This window comes from Solanum lycopersicum, chromosome 12 (genome assembly GCF_036512215.1).
Source record: "Solanum lycopersicum chromosome 12, SLM_r2.1".
In the NCBI taxonomy this organism is placed as follows: domain Eukaryota; kingdom Viridiplantae; phylum Streptophyta; class Magnoliopsida; order Solanales; family Solanaceae; genus Solanum; species Solanum lycopersicum.
In genome coordinates this window covers 2,764,449-2,785,324 of record NC_090811.1, presented here as the reverse complement: position 1 = coordinate 2,785,324, position 20,876 = coordinate 2,764,449, and the positions used below count along the sequence as shown (strand labels likewise).

General features: G+C 31.1%; 5 protein-coding genes across 5 annotated transcripts; 1 reads left to right on the top strand and 4 right to left on the bottom strand.

Moving 5' to 3' along the window:
* Nucleotides 1–2,860: 2,860 nt before the first annotated feature.
* On the bottom strand, nt 2,861–3,399 carry LOC101248456 (uncharacterized). Its single transcript, XM_004251637.5, has one exon. It carries the CDS (start codon nt 3,292–3,294, stop codon nt 2,935–2,937), a length of 360 nt encoding a protein of 119 aa, XP_004251685.1. The 5' UTR covers nt 3,295–3,399; the 3' UTR covers nt 2,861–2,934.
* Nucleotides 3,400–5,785: 2,386 nt separating this feature from the next.
* Nucleotides 5,786–7,547, bottom strand: LOC101248173 (uncharacterized). Its single transcript, XM_069292824.1, has one exon. The coding sequence runs from the start codon at nt 6,224–6,226 to the stop codon at nt 5,864–5,866; it is 363 nt and encodes a 120-aa protein (XP_069148925.1). The 5' UTR covers nt 6,227–7,547; the 3' UTR covers nt 5,786–5,863.
* Nucleotides 7,548–7,599: 52 nt separating this feature from the next.
* On the bottom strand, nt 7,600–9,872 carry LOC101247889 (uncharacterized). The gene has a single exon (XM_069292825.1). It carries the CDS (start codon nt 8,012–8,014, stop codon nt 7,652–7,654), a length of 363 nt encoding a protein of 120 aa, XP_069148926.1. The 5' UTR covers nt 8,015–9,872; the 3' UTR covers nt 7,600–7,651.
* Nucleotides 9,873–11,153: 1,281 nt separating this feature from the next.
* LOC101267097 (RING-H2 finger protein ATL57-like) lies at nt 11,154–11,642 on the top strand. Its single transcript, XM_004252020.1, has one exon. The coding sequence runs from the start codon at nt 11,154–11,156 to the stop codon at nt 11,640–11,642; it is 489 nt and encodes a 162-aa protein (XP_004252068.1).
* A 1,320-nt stretch (nt 11,643–12,962) lies between these two features.
* On the bottom strand, nt 12,963–17,453 carry LOC101247586 (SNF7 family protein). The gene is made up of 5 exons (NM_001347320.1): nt 17,254–17,453; nt 14,884–15,014; nt 14,269–14,373; nt 13,322–13,582; nt 12,963–13,227 (listed from the first exon to the last, which is right to left on the bottom strand). Exons 1-5 carry the CDS (start codon nt 17,288–17,290, stop codon nt 13,090–13,092), a joined length of 672 nt encoding a protein of 223 aa, NP_001334249.1. The 5' UTR covers nt 17,291–17,453; the 3' UTR covers nt 12,963–13,089.
* Nucleotides 17,454–20,876: the final 3,423 nt, after the last annotated feature.

Below are 20,876 nucleotides of genomic sequence, written 5' to 3'. Positions count from 1 at the left end.
CACGAAAATTGACGAAATCTGCGTTATCTGTTTTAGTGCTCGTTTGAACTTGAAAAATCGCATGTTTCCCCCACGAGATGAATTGAGTCCATTGTTAAGGTATTAACGGACGTCCATGAAAATTTTGGCCATTTTATTTTAAAATTTTCATATCACAAAAAATTCACGGATCATAACACACGAAATTAGAGTAATTTAGGTAATTCTTAAAAAATGGTCTGTAAATGTGAGAATGGACGTGAAAAAATGGTGTGAGTATATATGGTGGTTCCCAACTCATTGTGGAGGTTCGTATAAAATTTTTTGAGAAAACAATGTGGGTGCTCTAGAGCTTCAAATATATGGGCTATGACATAAGAGAAATCAAGGAATTTTGGTATATCCTAAAAAGGGGCCTGTAAATGCAAAAATTGGCGTAAAAAATGTGTAAGTATACGTGGTGGTAACCTAACACATTACGTAAGTCCTCATAAAATTTTTTGAGAAAGAATTAAGGTGCTCCGAGGCGCTAGATCCATTGACTAATGCACACAAAAAATAAAAAACTTATGTAATTCTTAAAGATTAGCTTGTAAATGTGAAAATATGACTTATCATACGGTGGTAATATGCATATATTTCCCAATTCATTTATGGAGGTCATCATAAAGATTTTTCCAAAATAAAATTGAATGCTCATAGTTACCAGATCCATGGGCTAATATACACAAAAAAACAAGAAAGCTTCTAAATTCCTAAAAATTGGCTTATAAACGTGAAAATATGCCTAAAACAGTGGGACTGTACATAGTGCTTGCTTCCTTGATTCATTACGGAGGTCCTCATAAAATTTTTTTAAAAAAAAATTAAGGTGCTCCGAAGTTTCATATCCATGAGCTAATACACAAAAAAAACCAATAAAGTCTCGTAATTCCTAAAAGTTAGCTTGTAAATGTTAAAATATGCTTAAAACGGTAAGACTGTATGTAACGTTTCCCCAGCTCATGATGGAGGTTGTAATAAAGTTTTTTCAAAAGAAAAATTGGATGCTCCGAGGCTTCAGATCCATGGGCTAATACACAAAATAAAAACAAGAAAGCCACATAATTCCTAAAAGTTTTTTTGTAAATTCCAAAATATGCCTGAAATTAATGGTGGGACTATACGCAATATTTCTCAACTCATTATGGAGGTCCTAATAAATATCTTTAAGAAATAAATTGTGAGTGCTTAATGCGCTAGATCCATGGGCTAATAATACACACGAAAAACTAAAAATATCGCATAATTTCTAAAAGTGACTTGTAAATGTGAAAATATATCGAAAAAATAGTGGGACTGTACGTACCGCTTCCCCAACTCACTACAGAGGTTATAATAAAGTTTTTCCTAAAAAAAATTGATTCTCCGAAGCGCCAGATTCATGGTTCAAAAAGGAAAACGTCGATATTTTGAAGTTCAAAACGAAGTCTGAAACACTAATAGGGATCTTTGAATTTTTTGTGTGTTATAGTCTACAAATTTTGGGTGACATGTGCGCCAACTATTTTTGTTTAAAATTTTTTGTGGACATCTGTGACTATCTATTTAATGGTGTGCATTGGTTCACAGGGCAAACATCGGCATTTTCAAGTTCAAACAAGGAATGAAATGAGAAATAAAGTTTTTTCCATTCTTCATGTGTAATGGTTTATGAATTTTGGGTGATATGTGAGCCCACCGATTTTTTGGCTGAAATGTTTTGTAGATATCATGATGAGCTTTTTAATGGCGTGCATTGGTTCGAAGGGGCAAACGTCGACATTTTCTAGTTCAAACGAGGCATGGCACTGGAAATAATTTTTTTTCATTTTCATGTGTTATAATCCATGGAGTTTAGGTGACATGTGCGCCTGGTGCTTTTTTTAATCAAAATCCACAAACGAATAAGAAAATCATTTGATTTTTGTTATGTAGTCCCTAAATGCTAAAAATAAGGGGTAGATCATGATGAAGCTATAGGTATAATTCTCCTAGGTAGTTATGAAGGATCATGTAAAAAAAATTCCAAAAATAAGATCTGAAATTTATATCACCAAAAATTTCATATACTAACACAAAAGAAAAATTAGAAAATCGTCTAATTCCTGTTGAGTGCCCTAAATGCTAAGGTAAGGAATACAACAAAATATCATATACATACACTTAAAAGTGCACAAATTTTAACCAACTTACCTCCTCTTTTAACTCAACATATATAAAATGTTTCTCTATAAGTCTTATGCATTGCAAATCTAAATTAAACACAGAGTAAATCATTTCGCACCAATTTACTATTCTCTCTGTTCATTTTTATTTGTCATGTTGTGTTTTTCGAAAGTCAATTTGACTAATTTTTAAAGTTAAATTAAATTACATTAATTCGATATTTTCTACAAGAAATTTCGATATTAAAAAGTTGTATGAAAAGTACCATAAATTGCAACTTTTTCCATATAAATATGATGAAAAAATACATCTTAAAATATTAGCCAAAGTTTTTACAGTTTGACTTTAAGAATAGAAACCATCACAATTAAACATGGATGGAGGTAGTAGAACATTATCACAACTTTACTACTCCCTCCTTTTCAAAAAAGAGTGACATCCTTTCCTTTTTGGTATGTTCCAAAAAAGAATGATCTCTTTCTCTTTTTGGTAAAATTTTAATTTCAGCTTTCCACGTAGCATATTTAAGGCCACAAGATCAAAAGACAATTTTGTACATTTGATCTAACTTTAATTTAGGACCACAAGATTCAAAAGTCTTCTTTATACTCTTAAACTCCGTGCCAAGTCAAACCAGGTAATTCTTTGTGAAACGGAGGGAGTATTTCAAATATCAAATGAATAAACATAAAAGTAAGTTAAAAAGGAATTAATTGCCATGTAAACATACACAAATCATATTAGATACAATTAAAGGAAGTCACAAATTTAACCTCTCTTAACAGGATCAAAGTTGGAGACACCAATAATAACACCAATAATAGCACCAAGCACAACTCCACCAGACACAATGCTAAGCAAGAAGTTCTTAAGTGATGGTGACAAACCCTCAGCAGCTTGTGCTACATCAGGTACAACCATTGATGCTGTGAGTACACCTGTTGTCAACCCTACCATTGCTTTTTCCTTAATTGAAGATGCCTTGATGACTGCAAACTTTTTTGTAGTTGTAATTTGTTTTGAAGGCTTAATTGGCAATGGCTTGAAAAAAGCTTCAACAATTGGTTGTTTGTTTTGAGTTGTGTAAGTTAGTGGCATTGCCATTGAAACTATTGAAGAAGTGGTCATTTCTTTTGCCTTTTTGCTATCAAGAATTATAAAAAACAAAGGTTGAAGAAGTGTGGTATTGTTATTATGATGTGATTTTGTTTTGAGAGGATAAAAAGAGAGTTTTTAATGAGAGGTGGAAAATTGAAATGTGGAGTTGGCATATTTTTTGTTTTGTTCTATGTGGCTGATTTTTATTGGTTATATTGGATATGGTTATCTTATTAGAAGGTTGTCACAACTTTATATGTGTCCACATAGGCTGACAAAAGATGCATGGTGTAGTCCAAGTGTTCATTTGGTCATTAATATTTTTTTAAGTTTAAGTAAATATGACCCCCCCCCCCCCTCCACCTCCTTCCTCCCCTCTTTTTTTTTTAAAAAAAAATTCAATTGTATACGATAAATGATTAATTTTCATTAGAATTTTGCTCGTTTTGATGTACATTAATGATTAGTGATAGTTGTAGTTGGTGAAGATGATTGGCAGTAATGGTTGGTGGAGGTATAGTCGAAGTCTAATAGAATGAAATCTAATAGAATGGTTGTATAGTTATGAGCGACAATAAAAGTTATTAGAACATAAATAGAGTAATTGCACAATTATACTTGCTAATCAACAAGAGTCCTTATAGTAATTATTGTCTTTAACGACTTAAACTTTATATGATTATTTATTATATATTTAAGACTCACGAGAAGAGTGTTATGTGTAAAAAAATTACTTTAAACAAAAGTGATTGGTAATAATGGTTAATAGTTTTAATTATATAATAGAAGTTTGGCGATAAAATTGATTGATAATCTAAGTGGTCAATTATGGTGATGGCCCAATTAAGATTGGTGTTTGGTGATTGGGCAATCTTAGTGAACGAAATTCTAAGAAAGGGTATTTCTTAATTAAGTAAGAACATCTTCACAAATTTGTAATTATATAAAAGTACAAATATTTTAAAAAAAAAAAAAAAACTCATTCTATGTGTCTCGTTTTCTTTGTGAATTTATTTTTAAAATGAATTTAAAATGCATTTTTTATAGTTAATGGGTTTCTAATCCTACTTTTTGCTTTAGCCTTAATGACACTCTTATAGAATTATATGTTTAAGATCACAAATTTCAAAATATTTGATATGCTAAGAGAGATAGAAGTGGTAGTGACCCTTTGTGACAGACAAGATGAGAGAGATAAAGTTGAGATGGTCGAATATATTTCGAGAAGTAGAGGAGGTGTGAAAGGTCGACTATGATAGGTGTGAGGAGAAGTAGAGGTAGGTTGAAGAACTTTTGGGAAGAGGTGATCAAGCATGACATGGCACACTAGCAGCTCACCGAGGAGAGGCTCTAAATAACAGGATATGGAGGTCAAGTACTAGAGTAGAAGGTTAATAGATACGAGTATTAGAGTAGAAGGTTAGTAGATAGTTGACCGATGTCTAATCTCCCTTGCCAGTTTTGGTATTATTATACTTATATCTTATCGTCTGATTTTTATTATCAAACGTTGATTCATTTGCTTCAATTATCAATCATTTTACTTTTTGTTGCTAGTGTTATTCTCTTCTACATGACTTCTCCATTACTATATTTCTTTTTTCAGGCTTGAATTTGATATGCATAATTGAGCTGAGAGTTGATTAGAAATAACGTCTCTACCAGCATGAAGTAGAGTAATTTTTGTGTATATACCACCCTCCTCAATTATCACTGGTAGATATTATTGTTTAAGAGCATCGAATTCAAAAGTATTTTACATTCTTAAACTTTATCCTAAGTTAAACTATACATAAATTCAAGATCTTTTTTTTAATTAAGATTTAACATTACACCACAACTTTCATTAAACCACCATTGAACACACAGGAAAAAAATGTTAAGAATTTCTAGATTTATGGTGAAGTAAGAAGGAAAGAAAAAGAATTTTGCAAAACACTACATATTTACATAATGTATTTTGGCTTATCCAAACTCGAAAGCATTCATGAGTCGCTAGTCCTCAAAGAGAGAGTCGAGAAGTACTATGCATAGTTGACCCGTCCTTTCTTTCTATCAATCTTACCAAGCAAGATGTAACACAACTAAAAAATGATACGATATTTTCACCTTCATTGTAGTTTGACTTGTTTTCTAGATAAGTAACACGCACGTATAATTACATCTTAAATGATTTGATAGCGTAAAATTTTTTTACATTAGTGTACCCAAACTAAAATAAAGGCATTTATATATTTATGGAAAAACTAAAACTAAGATTTAATCACTACCAAGGAGTGTAGTAAGATTGGACTAGATTCTCCACCTTTAACTAATATACAAGTATTATGTTTAAAGTATTATAAGTGGAGAAATATATAATATGGATCACTTCTTTTAACGAGCCATATACATTGCAAATCTAAAACTATTTCACGCGATTTTAAGAGAGCTTAGAGCGTTATTATGAGCATTTTCTATTTCGAATACTAGATGAATAAATCGAAAAATAAGCTAGGGAATTAAATTGGACATGTTAACATAGACAAACAAAACAATACTTGAAACCCAAACAATATATGATATAGATACAATTAATTAAAGAAAAAGGCAAAAAAAATTAACCCCTCTTAACAGGATCAAAGTTGGAGACACCAATTATAGCACCAATAATAGCACCAAGCACAACTCCACCAGACACAATGCTGAGTAAGAAGTTCTTAAGTGATGGTGACAAACCCTCAGCAGCTTGTGCTACATCAGGTACAACCATTGATGCTGTGAGTACACCTGTTGTCAACCCTACAATTGCCTTTTCCTTAATTGAAGATGCCTTGATGACTACAAACTTTTTTGAATTTGCAATTTGTTTTGAAGGCCTAATTGGCAATGGCTTGAAAAAACCTTCAACAATTGTTGGTTGTTTCTTTTGGCTTTTGCAAGTTAGTGGCATTGCCATTGAAACTATTGAAGAAGTAGCCATTTCTTTTGCCTTTTTTGCTCTCAAGAATTACAAAAAACAAAAGTTGAAGAAGTGTGGTATTGTTAATATGATGTGATTTTGTATTGAGATGATAAAGAGAGGATTTTTAGTGAGAGGTGGAAAATTAAAGCATATTTTGCTTAGTCCTATGTGGGTGGTTCTTATTGGCTATTGACTATGTGGTGGATAAGGTTATCTTAATGTAAGGTTGACATAATTTTGATGTTGAGAAAACACCTATGGTACATCAAAATTTTGGGACTCCAAAACTTCCTAGTTGAAGCATATGAGAATGTAATATTTACTTTTTTGTAATTATATTGTGCATTTCTTAGTATTTTAAATGATTTCAAAATTTAAGCTTTTGTATTATAATTTATCTTTATTTAAAATTAAAATAAATAAATATACATTTTAAACATAATTAATTAAATATTATAATCACTTTTCATGTAGTAAAGTGATATTAATGCAGATGGTAGATAGTGATGATTATACAATAATGATTAGTCGGTGATTGACATTGGTGGATCGAGTGCAGTAGTAAGTGGTCATGGTTGGTGGAGATGATTGGTAAACTATAAGGTAATATTATCAGATGATGACTATTAGTAAAGAGTAATTGGTAGTGATGATTCTGTCATTTGATTGTGTGGCGGAAGCTAACAATGGTGGTTGTCAATAGAATTGATTGATCATGTAAGGGTCGATATAGGTATTTGTCCTCTAAATGTTGATAACTATGATATGAGATTAATTTGATCTCTATTCATAAATAAAATTTTTTAACTTAGAGCTTGAAAGTATCGAATTCAGATAATTTTATCTGAAGTTTGACATGACAATCTCGAAAATTTAACTTTGACATAGTGTTTCACTCATAGTACCTTTATTTTACTTCATTCATTATACGGTCAAAAGAAAAATTAAAATTAGGTACAACTTATTCCTTTTCACTCATGCAATATATTATTTTTGTCTTATAATAGACATGTATAATGAATACATTAAATTTTTTAGCAAAAGAGGTATCATATAAACCCCTTGCTTCAATATAGCTCCGCCTAAGTGCATGTGTACTCCCAAATTAAAATATAAACATTCATATATTTCAAGGAAAATTACGAATTACCGCCAAGTTATGTGTTAAGATGGACGAGAATCACGTATCTCTAGTAAAATTGACATACATATGTTAGGTTTGAGCTATATTAATGAAAAAAATCATGACACGAACCGCTTCTTTTAGTGATGAATACTAAACATTCCAAATATAAATTAACCGTATAGTAAACTCTTTCACACTATCTTAGCGTTTACTATTTCGAATACCAAAAAATAATCCAAAATTGAATTAAACATACACAAAATCATACTTGAAAACCAAACAATTATCATTTATATAGAAAGAAAAAACACACAAAATTAACCCCTCTTAACAGGATCAAAATTGGAGACACCAATAATAGCACCAATAATAGCACCAAGCACAACTCCACCAGACACAATGCTAAGCAAGAAGTTCTTGAGTGATGGTGACAAACCCTCAGCAGCTTGTGCTACATCAGGTACAACCATTGATGCTGTGAGTACACCTGTTGTCAACCCTACAATTGCCTTTTCCTTAATTGAAGTGGCCTTGATGACTACAAACTTTTTTGAAGTTGTAAATTGTTTTGAAGGTTTAATTGGCAATGGCTTGAAAAAAGCTTCAACAACTGGTTGTTTGTTTTGAGTTGTGTAAGTTAGTGGCATTGCCATTGAAACTATTGAAGAAGAAGAAGCCATTATTATTATTATTATTATTATTATTATTTTGCCTTAATTCTTCTTCTTTTGAGTTGTTCTATGTCTCTATATTCTTGTGTTTGTTCGTTTGAGAGGTGTATGTTGTGCTTTTGAGAGCCATTAAAGATATGAGAGGTGGAAAATAGGGCAATTGGTTTTGCACATCTCTTCTTTATGTCCTACGTGGGGATTCTTCACTTGTCTATGGTGGATAACCTTATCTCATTGCAATCCCTATCATAAATTTAACCTTGTATACTAGGTGTAGCAGAGGCGGAGTCAGAATTTAAAGTTTATGAATTTAAAATTCTAGTCCATTTGTTACCTTCTCGTAAGAGCTACCTTTTTTGCTCCCTTGATGACTGACCACAATCATGGGGTTGAAGGTAAAAAGTGTTAACCATCTAAGCAAAGCGCTCTTTGCTATACATATTGAATGAGTTTGTTATGTCAAATACAAGATTTCAAACAAAGTTGCTAGGTTTGATTTAAATTGTATATCGAAACTAGTTAGTTATATCCATGTTCATTAGTGTAGTGAAAACCTTCAAAAATGTGAAGTCTTTAATCTTGTATATTTGTCCTTCGATTATTGATAAACTATATTTTGGTTAAATTGAAGTGTATACGTGTAATCCATCTACCCCATGAATCTTCATATTGAACCAAAGATCATATAGCAACAATAATCTAAATACGAAAAAGGGGTCCAAAAAAAAATATCCCTAATGTATTAAAAATGACACCACAAAGTTGAGTCCGAAGCCTAAAGGGTAAAAAATGTTAATAAAAATTCTAAAACGGTATATGAAATTTCTTTTAAATCAAAAGGGCAAAATCGCTCGCGAAGTAGCGATTTTGTCCATTGGAAAAAACAAAATCGCTCCCAAGGGAGCGATTTTCAATTTTCAAATTTTTTTATACCTTTTTAAGTAAGTCGCTGCTTATGCAGCGACATTACCTTAATTTTTTAATTTTTTTTTGCTTTTTTTATTTAAAAAAGTTTAAATGAAAAAAATATTTTTTTTAAATTACATTGCTGCAATTTTTAATTATTTCTTTTTTAATTTTTAAAAATTAAATCACTAAAAAAAATTTGATTTAAAATCGCTGCCTTGGCAGCGATTTATTTATTTATTTATTTAAAAAAATTAATTAAAAATCATTGCCTTGGCAGCTATTTGATTTAAAAAATTGATTTAAACTTTTTTTATAAAAAAAAACAAAAAATATTAATTAAAAAAAATTATACACAAGTCGCTGCCTAAGCAGCGACATATCAAAAAAATATTAAAAAAAAGATTTTTATTTTGAAAATCGCTCCCGAGGGAGCGATTTTGTTATAATTTTTTTTTAAAAAAAAAAAGCAAATTTAACAAATCGCTGCTATAGCAGCGATTTTGCTTTTTTCAGTGGACAAAATCGCTACTTCGCGAGCGATTTTGCCCTTTTGGTTAAAAAGAAATTTCATATACCGTTTTGGAATTTTTGTTAACATTTTTTACCCTTTAGGCTCCGGACTCCCACAAAGTTGCCCTTCTTCCAATTATTAGGCACAAATTGTCCTTAACGTTAGTTAAATCTCGACATATATCATCTTATAATTTCATTAAAAAGATGAAAAGTTTAAGTGAACATCATGAAACTCATACCTTTTTCAAGAAGGGTATGGATTAAAGATGTGAAAGATATATTAGTTGAAGCTTTTTTCAAGAACTTTTCATTTAAGAACTTCGCGAACAATATATTGATCTGAATAAAGAGTCGTAATGAATTGAAAAGTGACTTTTTTCACTTTAGGAGCCACCGTCATCGTCGCAATGGAGAACACTATTAAACATCCACACAAAAAAAAAACTAAAAATGGATAAACTTATTGAAATAGGAAGGGTGAATGCTAATAGTGGAGTTGACTGACTATCTAAACTTTCATGATTCCTCACTCGTAACCTCTTACCCATTCCCCGACTTCCAATTATTTTATTTCATTTAAAAAAAAAGAAAAGTGAAATAAGAAGGGAGTATATTACATCAAGATGGGACAGAGAGAATTATTATAATATATTTACCTAAAATACACAACAACCTACCTACCAAAAGATAAGCTTCACAAAGTCAATTAAAATCAAATTATCCATCAAACTTCCTATTAAAAATGACAAAATAGGAGCTATAAAATCGACTTTGCTTGAAAAGTGACAGCAAATTTTAGATGTCAATTTATTTGTATTCTTCATTTGATTTCATATTTCATCACAGTTTATTTATTTAAATAACCAGCCAATATTCCTTCTTTATAGTCCTTTGATTCCACGGCTTCATAATTAATAGTAATTCACAATTTTTAAAACATCAAACAAATAAAATCAAGAATTTAAGTTATATACATTAACAATGTGTTAAAATATTTACACAATCATATCACTTATAATTATATAGATAAATCCTTTATGCACATTAACTAACAGGTAATCTAGTAAGGATGGTACGTAACCTATTAGTATTCCCTAGACTCTGATCGAAATCTCATAAACACACTTTAACTAAATCAAGGTCCTATTATCGCCTGAACTAATTCATTTTTGTAACTTAATACACCTTTTGTCTTACATGGGTGTCTCCACGAAATTGAGGCATGTGAAAGATATTTAGATGTCACGTAAGCCAAAAAGGTGCAGAAAAGAACAAAAGAAAATGGGTTTGGGAGATAATAGAACCTTAGTTTAGTTGAGGTGTGTTTTTGAAATTTCGGTCACAATCTATGGAGATACTTTTACCTTTTACCTTAATATTATCCATGTAAATAACACTCCCTCTATGCAAATACAAATATCTATGACTTGTTTTAGACGACAAGTACTAAAAATACACGAGGGGTAACAGAATTTAACTTCCTATACTATAAGATCACTTGAAAAAATATCTAAAACTGCCCATAAGAAGTAGAGAACTTCTAAGCTGATAATGACAGGTTAAAATGCACATATAGTACTTTTTTTTTCTACCTCTTGTGTAATATAAGTTAAATTTGTAGTAATATTATACTACTTTACTTGGTTATATATATCACTAAGTGGTGAATCAAATCTATCTCCTCATAATATTTGCTTCTCAAACAAAAAGCTTCAACTAATCAACTATGCCAGAAGCTCCTATGCCTTATATCCCTTCATATTCACCTCCAAAACAGTTGAACTTACCGAGTCTGTATTGCGCTCTTATCATTGTAGGAACAGCAGTTTTCCTGCTTGGAATCTACAATTTCATCATAACTCGATGGTGCAACGAAAATAACAACACGAATCAGTCTCTTGAACAAAACACTGTCCAGGTTCCTAATAACCTTAACGCGAACATAGTGTCCAGTTTCAGGTACACGAAAGGAGAAGTTGGAGGAAATCAACAGGAGAAGAATGGTGATTATGAGTGTGCTGTGTGTTTATCAGTTTTTGAAGAAGGGGAGGAAGTGAAGCAACTTCCAATATGTAGACATTATTTTCATGCTTCTTGCATTGATATGTGGCTTTGTTCTCATTTGGATTGCCCTTTGTGTCGTTCTCCGGTGGAGCCACTAGTGCTTCACCGGAATAGTTTCACAAGGCAAGAGGAAAGTTCTCGAGATGGTTGATAGTTCGTTCAGTTTAGTTCATTCTCTTTCATTTCGTTTTGAATTTTTTTTCATAGAGGTATTGTCTTTCATTTCATTTTTGTGTTATGATAGTTTTTGTTTCTAGAAAATATTTGGTTTTGCATGAAGATGTTCCTTGATGAAGAGATCTCGGTGAGTGTGGTAATAGAGGAAGATATAGTTGCAATCTTGATCTATCCTTAATCAGAGATTTCTCTATGAAAAATATGAATCGAAATTTCCATGAATCATTCATACATTCTAAGGCAATAATTACTGGATCCTATTTTCAAAAAGTTGAATTTAAGTCCAGTGGTTGTGAAAGACAATATTGGCGAGAGGCAAGGCGACCCTTCCTCGCTTATTAGCTTAGTGGCGAGGCAATCTTCAAAGGCAAAAGGCGAAAAAAGTGTCGCATTTTTTGTGTTTGTTAAAAAAAAAAAAAACCAATTTAGGAATTAAAAGTTAAAAGGTAATATTATGAATTTTCTTTTCAAATTTAAACAGTTGGACTATTAGCCAATGACTTCGGCTCCAACCACTCGACTCAACTAGACTTCTTCGACAAATCCAAAGTCCAACCAATACGTATTTCTTCTTCTTTACTTCTTCATCTGTTTCTTTTTCTTTCTTCTGCAGACATGAGAGTAACTTCAACCTCTCTTTTTTCCTCACTTCTTTGACTTCTATTTTGTTTTTTTTTCTCGTTCAAGTTCTTAACTTTTATTTTGTTTTTTCCTCATTCAAGTTCTTTTAATTTTTAGAATGTACTATCTACTTCCAGTATTTGAATTGAATTTGCTAATATTTATTTCAGATTTTAATTTTTATATATGTAATTTAATTTATTAACTTTTTAATTAATTGACACTGCACTTCAAAAAGTGAGTGCCTTGCCACTCACCCCGAACCCATGTTGCCTTTTGTCATCCAAAACACTGCACCCATCGTGACTTGATAGTCAATGAAGTGAGTTAAAAATAATGAGATTTCAAGTTCAAATTCCCAAAGACAAAAACTTAAAGCAATTCCTTTCAATCTATCCAATCATAGGTAGATAAGAGTTATATTAATACCAAGTGGGAGATATCACTTAGCTGATGGAATTAGTCTCTCTTTCTTTTTTTTTTAACACGTGGAATTAGTCAAGATGTGCCTAAATTGATCCAGCCCAAACACCAGGTTATAGAAAAAGATGATAGTTACAGGAAATGCTTGTATTCTATGATGTGAAAAAATGATTACCTGTAACAAATTGTGGCAGGTTTGATTTTTTGGAATATAATACAAGTATGTTACCTTCTCAAAAAAAAAAAGGAATAAAATAGAAAGCATATGCTATGTTTTGCAAATTGCAATGACAGACACAATGTCTGATCATGAACTCCAGAATTTTCACAAATATTACAAGAACATATAAAGTTTCCAATTCATTCTACAAACAAATTTACATTTTCCTCAAATTGTCTAACCTTGCTTGCAGATCACTGTCTATCCCACCATCATCATTGTCAGTTGCCTCAGCTTGTGCAACCTTGCCTTTCGCTGCTGGAGCAGCCACCGCGGAAGAAGGAGCATTGACAAGCTGCCATTAATATTCAAGGATAATAAGTAATTAGAGCATTGCAAACATATCATATACATACAAATAGGCCGTAACGGAAGAGTGGTAAAAATACCTCATTGTTGATATTAATTCCAATCTCATCAAGGACCTGGCTCACCAACTCTTCAGTTTCTTCTTCTTCCTCATCCCCTTCCAAAGCATCATCAATGGCATCTCCCATCACCTCACTCACCATTTCCATCTTTTCATTTTGCATCTCAAATTCTTGCATTATTCTCTGCAATGCCGGCAAATTCATCTGCCTGTTCATCTGTCCCATTGCCTTTGTAACGCCTTTCATTGCTTCACCCATTGCTTGTGTTGATTTCAAAGTCTGATACCAATGATAATATTTGGGTATTTGGAAAGAAAAGAAAAGAGTTAGGAAACAATTGATTTTTCAAGACAACCAAATATATGCAATTAAAAAAAATCAACAATATTAGGAACTCTTAATCAATCATTCACACAGCATAAATATTTTTGTCAACCAGTTTGCATATGCCTAAACAGTTTGAATGTGAAGGGAATGAATCATTATCAGAATATGTTAGTAGTTCCCTTGCAGCACCAAAAACAGAAGTAGATCCAGGACTTAACCCTTATGTGTTCAATCCTTTAAGATTCTTAGGATTGAACACATTGTATTTTTAAATTATGAGTTCATACGTACTATTTATTGCAATTTTAAACTACTTCTGCACAAAAACTTCTGCTCTACGTCGAAAATAATGAGTTCAGATGAACCCAGTGCCGCTATTTGTCTCTGCAACTGATGGAAAAGCTTCCCAATTTTCCATTAGCTGGTGATGGGAACTTACTTTTAAGATTGCAGAGTTTATTCCAGAGGAGGGAAGGAATAAATCAAGGATACTGCTTTGCAAATATTAAGCTTTGTAAACAACAGTCAGATGTACAACAGCAGTTTTATCCTCAATAATGATAACACTTCTCAAAAGCAAAACAGTAGCAATAGCAACAACAGCAAGAAAAAACAACGATAATGATGTCCATAACTACCTGAATTCTGAGGGAGACACCTTGAAGTTGGGACTTAAGCTTGTAAAATTTTTCAATCTGATGCCTTGTTCTAATAAGATCTTTCGCCATCACCTTCACAGCTCCCTAGAATCAAAAAAATTCAAATCACAAACGGGCTTAAGAATTGTTGTTAATACAATATATTTCCTTGCACTATCTACAGAATAATACATTACTGAATTCAAGAAACAAAAGTGCCGAAGCAGACAGTGCTTTTTTCCGAGACTCAATGAAGTTGCACTAACTGCATAATGGATTTTCTGTTCAACTAATTGAACCAAAGTAAAGCTTAACTAGAAAACATAAAAGCTGGTGCTTTTTGGGTTCAACTCTGTGCAATGTGAGATTAACATTAACTACAGTACAGGCCTTCTTCACCACTTTGTTACGAACAGCTAATTTTTAGTAGTAATTCAAGCAACTAAAATACTAATAACTGAAGTGCATGATAGGCTCCACCATCATAGAATAACCTACCTTTTAGAAAATCACAGCATGTGTACCGTTAATTTGAAAAAGTAGAGAGGCAAATAAAAAAGATGAAGAAGAATTACTCTTTACGAAGTGGGGTTTATATCCAGATAGAAGACATACCATCTGTCCTTGCTTTGCACTTTTCTTTATCTCTGCAATTAGTTTCTTCTCTTGTGTTTGTAAGCCCTGTCTCTCCCTTTCTATTTCTCGGATAGATTTATCAAGCATACGCTTGTTTTCACGCAGGAGTTCTGCAAATGAAAATAGAACATGAGAAACCAATGCAAGGAAATCCTTCAGAAAAGACTAACAATGATCACATCCCATTAAATTACAAGGGAACAACATAGAACAGTCGTGCATTGTATATAAGAAACAATAAATGGGGAAATTAGGAAGTAAAATTCATACAACTGAGAATTAGCAAGAAAAGCTGTAATAGCTCGATTTACCAAGCAAAAGCTGTATTCTAGAGATTCCAAAACTAGTTCTCTATAAAAGAGAAGTGTCATATGAATTTAACAAATATATAAAAAAATAAGTTGTAACATTACATGCAGAGACTATCAAAAATTTAGGAAAGGTGCATAGATAAATTTAATTTTCACAAAGAGAATTAAAAGTTCTCAAATCGCTCCTAAACAGATTGAGTTAATGGTAGTTTTTCCAACAATGATGAACTTCTCACTCGCAGTGTACTAAAATTTTGAGAAGTGATGGATAGAGATAAGGCCTAAGAGATACAAATACCCTGGTAATGTTTCAGCATCAAAAGCAATTGGAAATCAAATTCTTCCTTAACCCCAAGTCCCAATAAAATGAGATTTTGTTTAGACTTGCAGAAAACAAGTGAGGCATAATAACAATAGGTTCAGACAAGGATGGGCAAAAGAAGGTATTTGTAATTTGTAAAGATAATTTTGAGATCTAAAATCACTCAAGGTAAGAAAAATGTGGAGCTTGCTCTGATAGGTAAGCAGGTAAACCAGACACAAAAAAATAACGCCGAACTAGGCATTAAGGCAATTTCATTAGTAGGAGGTGACTTCCAAGAGCATGAGCGCGCGCACACACAGACAGAACATGCAATAGAAAAGCACCTGCACTTATCTGTATCAAGTTGGTATTCATTTTCTTTTTCTTTTCTTTTTTTGGGTGTCAACATAGTCTATCATGTGCAGTTGAACAAGACCAAGCCCAACACAAAATTTCCATTTAAGTGTTTGAGGTTTAGCAGTAATAAGTATAAACCAGAGGTTTCAAGCTTTGAGCCTTCTTGGCCTTTCAGCTAAGATCAAGTCTAGTATATGTCGTTGTCAGTTTAGTATGAGATATATGGGACAACACGCATGATGTCCACTCAATCTTTTACAGAAAACTTCCAACATTAAATTTGAGTAAGCACATGCTCACAATCAGAAAAATAAAAGAACTCCGACCATTATACAATCTAGACAATGGAATACGCATAACCAGGAATCATTTGGAGCACAACAATTTCTTCCTCAAATACCATCTGAAGAATGCCAAACTTAAAAAGACAGGACATTAAGGAGACCAGACGGCCAGACCGAACCTCTTGCCATCACTCTGGCAAAATATAAACTTAATACATTCAAAATAAGAAATTTCATCACCCAAAATGCATCATTTGTTTTCATCTAAACTCACTAAACAAAAGCATCAAACCGGATAACTAATACTCACATCAGATAAGAGATTTTACAAAATTATGAGCCAACAGCGTAAAGTCAAAAAACTCATCGATTTTACTATACTTCCCAACAATTCGAGGTGATCATGTGCCAATTCACATACATCAGGAAACAGGAATTTTTCAAAAAGCAATAACTTCATTGAATAAATTAAAACAGGACACTAAAGCAACCACAGCCAAACTTATACCATCACTAGCAAAATTTAAACTTTAAACATTCTAAAGAAAAATTCATTATCCTAAACATCATTTTCTTTCCCTAAGCTCACTAATCAAAAAGCATCCAAACCGGCTATACCTAGTTTCTCATCAAATATAAGATTCTGCAATTAATATCCAGCAGTTCAAAGCCACACTTATCAATTTTACAATACATACAAACAATTCCAGGTGATCACGTCTCAATTCACAAAGGTTGCTACAGCCAAACTTTTGCCATCACTCCAGCAAAATTAAACATTTAAACACTCTAAAGTTTTATTAAAAAATCATTATCCTAAGTCCACTTATGCATCATTTCCTTTCCCCTAAACTCACTAAACAAAATCATCACAACCTTATATACCTAATTAATCATCAAATAAGAGAATTACAAAGTCAAAACTCATCAATTTCACCATACTTTCCAACAATTCGATGTGATCACATCTCAAATTCACATAGATCGCGAAAACATGAATTTTCAAACCGCAATAAATTCATCAAAATAGCAGTAAACAAAACATCAATTCGATCAATATCAAAAACAGAAATCTCCTGATAAAAAACCGAACCTGCCGGAGTTTTTCTCTTGCCGAATAGAAAATTCATCGTAATTAATCGATCGGCGATTGAATTTTCCTCCTCCTACTGAAAAATTGGATTTATCGACGGAAGAAAAAGGGGAAAGTGTGGGGGTTTTGGGTTAACGAATAGTCTTTTATGCACTACGCGGCAATAGTGGTTACCGAATCCTTTCTACAACACGGCGAAGTTAGTGCGCGAATCCCAAAAAGAAGTTTCCGGTCAGAGATGGGCTTTGGCTAATGGGCCGTGTTATTGGACTCTTAACTTTGCAATGAATGGGCTTACGCCCATTATGAACTTCACAATATTCCATTTTGGATGTATCATTCCAATTTTTTATAGGGTAACTTTTACATATAGTAAACATAAAAGTCATACTTATATGTTATAGTTATACTTTGCATAATTATACTTCATAGAAAACATAAATATATATATTTCTCTATACATATATAAAAAAAAACAATTGTATAATTTGTTATACATATACAAAGAAATCAGTTGTATAATTCGTTATTTATATACAAAAGATTAATTGTATAATTTGTGTAGGTATAAAACAAGAAAGAGAAAAATATAAAAGAAAATTGGGCAGAAATTTTTTTTGTATTGTATAATTATAAATGTATGTATAAGAATGAAGATATATGTATTTGCATGTGTATATACAATTTTCTCTCGCTTTATATAAACAGAAACACAATTTATACATTTCGTTTGTGTTGAAATGAGCGAGAGATGTGAGATGGCGAGCGAGATTTGAGAGAGGGGAGAGAGAGGACCGAAAATATATGTATTATATACAATTTTCTCTCACTTTATACCTACAAACACATTTTATACATTTGTGTTTGTATAAAAGCAAGAGAGGCGAGCAAGAATTTGAGAGAGAGAGACGACTGGCAAACAATTTGCTACAGAGCACAATTAAATCAAAGTATGATTTTAGCATTTAATTTGATTTATTAGATTGCCCCTATAGCGTATATATGGATAGGTGAGCATATAAACGAGATAAGATTAGGAATGAAATTATTTGAGATAAGGCAAAGTGACTCTCGTGAATGTTAAGATGTGGGATCCAAGTGAGACTATTTTGGACACGTGTGAATAAGAGATTTACAAAATCCCCATTTTTGGTGTGACAGAATGACCGCATTGGTAGAGTTGAGGAGTATTGGAGTGGGGTGATTAAATAAGAGATGAAGCAACTTTAGGTTACTAAGGTCATTCCTTGACTAGAGATTGTAGAGGTCGAGGATTATATTAGATAATTAGACGTAACTTATTCTCTTACTTAGCGTATCACACTTTGTTTGGATAGTTGTTAGGTACAGTTTATAATTGTTTACTCCATCCGTTTAAAAAAGAATGAAATTATTTTATTTTTAGTCGATTTAAAAGAGAATTACTCTTTTTTTTTTTTGACAACGCTTTAACTTTAACTTTTTACGTGACATGTTTAAAACCATAAAATTAAAAATTATTTTAATACATTTAACATAACTTTAATTTAAATCACAAAATTAAAAACTTTTTTTTTTTTAAAACTCGATTTTAAGTCAAACGGAAAGTATGATGGAGGGAAAAAAAGAACACCCACTACTTCACAAATTTGGGAAACAGACAAAAAAATGAAGCATTTGGATAATAATTTTGTCGTTTTCCTTACCGTCGTTTTGTGTCCAAAAGCCGCCAAAGCCCACCGGGTTAACGTCGCCCCAAATGCGCCACGTGTCTTCCTAAAATGATTCCTCCGCGTGGTGACAACTAACTTACTACACTTTATTATTATTATTAGTATTATTATTCATGCTCGATACTTGATTTAAATTTATATTGTATAAAATTTATTTTATAGAGAAATATTTTTTAATTTTAAAAAGTTCATACATAGTCGAATCTATAATCTCCTTGATGTATCATATTTATATCATAATTTGATCAATTTTAATTTATTATGGTATAAGATTTATTTAAGAAAAAAAGTGTTTTCTAATGTATATCTTATTTAGATGGTTGTTGTCAATTGTATGGTTAGTTTAAATATAATATTTATCTCAATTTTTACTTAATTTCTATGGTATTAAATTATTTAAATTCATCGTTAGATAACAATAAAAAAATTCATTTTATGTAATGATTAATTTTGTGTGATTGCTTAATTATGTATCTTAATATTTTCTTCTTATTTTGTTTTTATTTATTATTTAATAATCATATATCATCTTATTATGTTATAATAGACAATCCATATCTCTTGAAAACCGTATAAATTGAAAGCTCTCTTTGTATTCGACTTTTTATATCATCATTTAAAATATAAATGTATGACATTATATAATGACGAAAAATAATTCCAATCTATCTAAACGCTATATTACAATATATTAATACATATGAAATAATACGCAAAAACAATATAAAAAAATTAAAAGTATTTTATATCCATTTTGAGATTCTTGCTAATTTAAGTTCTAATCGTATAAGATTTATTTTATTTTTTTTTAAAAAAAGAGTTTTTTTTTTCATTAATTGCCTCAGCCATTTGGAACATACTTAATTCTACACTATCGAACCCACTCCATAATGTAGCGCGTCTTCCTCACGTACCAAAATGGAATAAGTAAATTAAGTACTTATTATGTTTAAGAATAATATTTTTGTAAAATAAGTTATTTTAAAACTTTAAAACTAAAGTTTTAAATTGGATAGTCCTCTAGAGAAGATATATTTTATTATTTTATTATTTAATTATATTCTCAGCTTGATTATATAGAAATTATTTTTTACATGAGTCATAATGAGATCTAATTTTAGAAATTCTACTTAATTTGACATTTCATTAAAGCGCATAATTATTTTATTTAAAAATTAAACTATCAAAGAAAAAAAATGCATACTTCATTATTTAAATATTTTTTTATTATTTAAATATATTCTGATGATTATCTCAAGTTCTTCGCTTTCTCTCAAAATTTGGAAGGACATAAATTTTTAAAATATTTTATTTTAATTTAATTATCTCTCGTAGATTTAGAATGTAAATTTATATTAAAAAAATATTTTATTTTTCTTTTAAATCATCTCCCGTAAATTTAGAACAATAAATTTGTAGAAAATTTTTTCTATAGGGATTCAAACTTGAGCACTATATAAATTTTGAACACATATTTACCATTACGTTATAAATCTCCACCTATTTTTAAAGATATTCAAAATACTATATATATCAATATAAACTAAAACTCCAATAATCAACTAAACACACTCACATATAACTCTTCCCCACAAATGGATGTGAAAAGTCATTTTGACTACCTCAATCTCAATGAAGTTCAAGAAATAACTTTTCTCAAACAATTAAATTTTATTCGTTAAATTATCCTGATTATATTACTTTTTCCGTTTCACAAAAAATGACATAGTTTGATTTAACACAGAGTTTAAAAGTATAAAGAAGATTTTTAAATCTTGTGGTCCTAAATTAAAATTATGTCAAATGTACAAAATTATCTTTTGATCTTGTGACCTTAAAATACCACGTGGAAAGTTGTTATCAAAAAAAGAAAGAGATCATTCTTTTTGAAACATACTAATAAGTAAAGGA

Excerpts from the sequence above, each read along its gene's own strand:
- LOC101248173 (XM_069292824.1), bottom strand. The coding sequence starts at position 6,226 with ATGGCTACTTCTTCAATAGTTTCAATGGCAATGCCACTAACTTGCAAA.
- LOC101267097 (XM_004252020.1), top strand. The coding sequence starts at position 11,154 with ATGCCAGAAGCTCCTATGCCTTATATCCCTTCATATTCACCTCCAAAA.
- LOC101248456 (XM_004251637.5), bottom strand. The coding sequence starts at position 3,294 with ATGACCACTTCTTCAATAGTTTCAATGGCAATGCCACTAACTTACACA.
- LOC101247586 (NM_001347320.1), bottom strand. The coding sequence starts at position 17,290 with ATGAATTTTCTATTCGGCAAGAGAAAAACTCCGGCAG. Across the intron at positions 14,374-14,883 it reads GTGCAAAGCAAGGACAGATG|GGAGCTGTGAAGGTGATGGC; the intron begins GTATGTCTTCTA and ends TTTTGATTCTAG. Across the intron at positions 13,228-13,321 it reads GAATTAATATCAACAATGAG|CTTGTCAATGCTCCTTCTTC; the intron begins GTATTTTTACCA and ends TATTAATGGCAG.
- LOC101247889 (XM_069292825.1), bottom strand. The coding sequence starts at position 8,014 with ATGGCTTCTTCTTCTTCAATAGTTTCAATGGCAATGCCACTAACTTAC.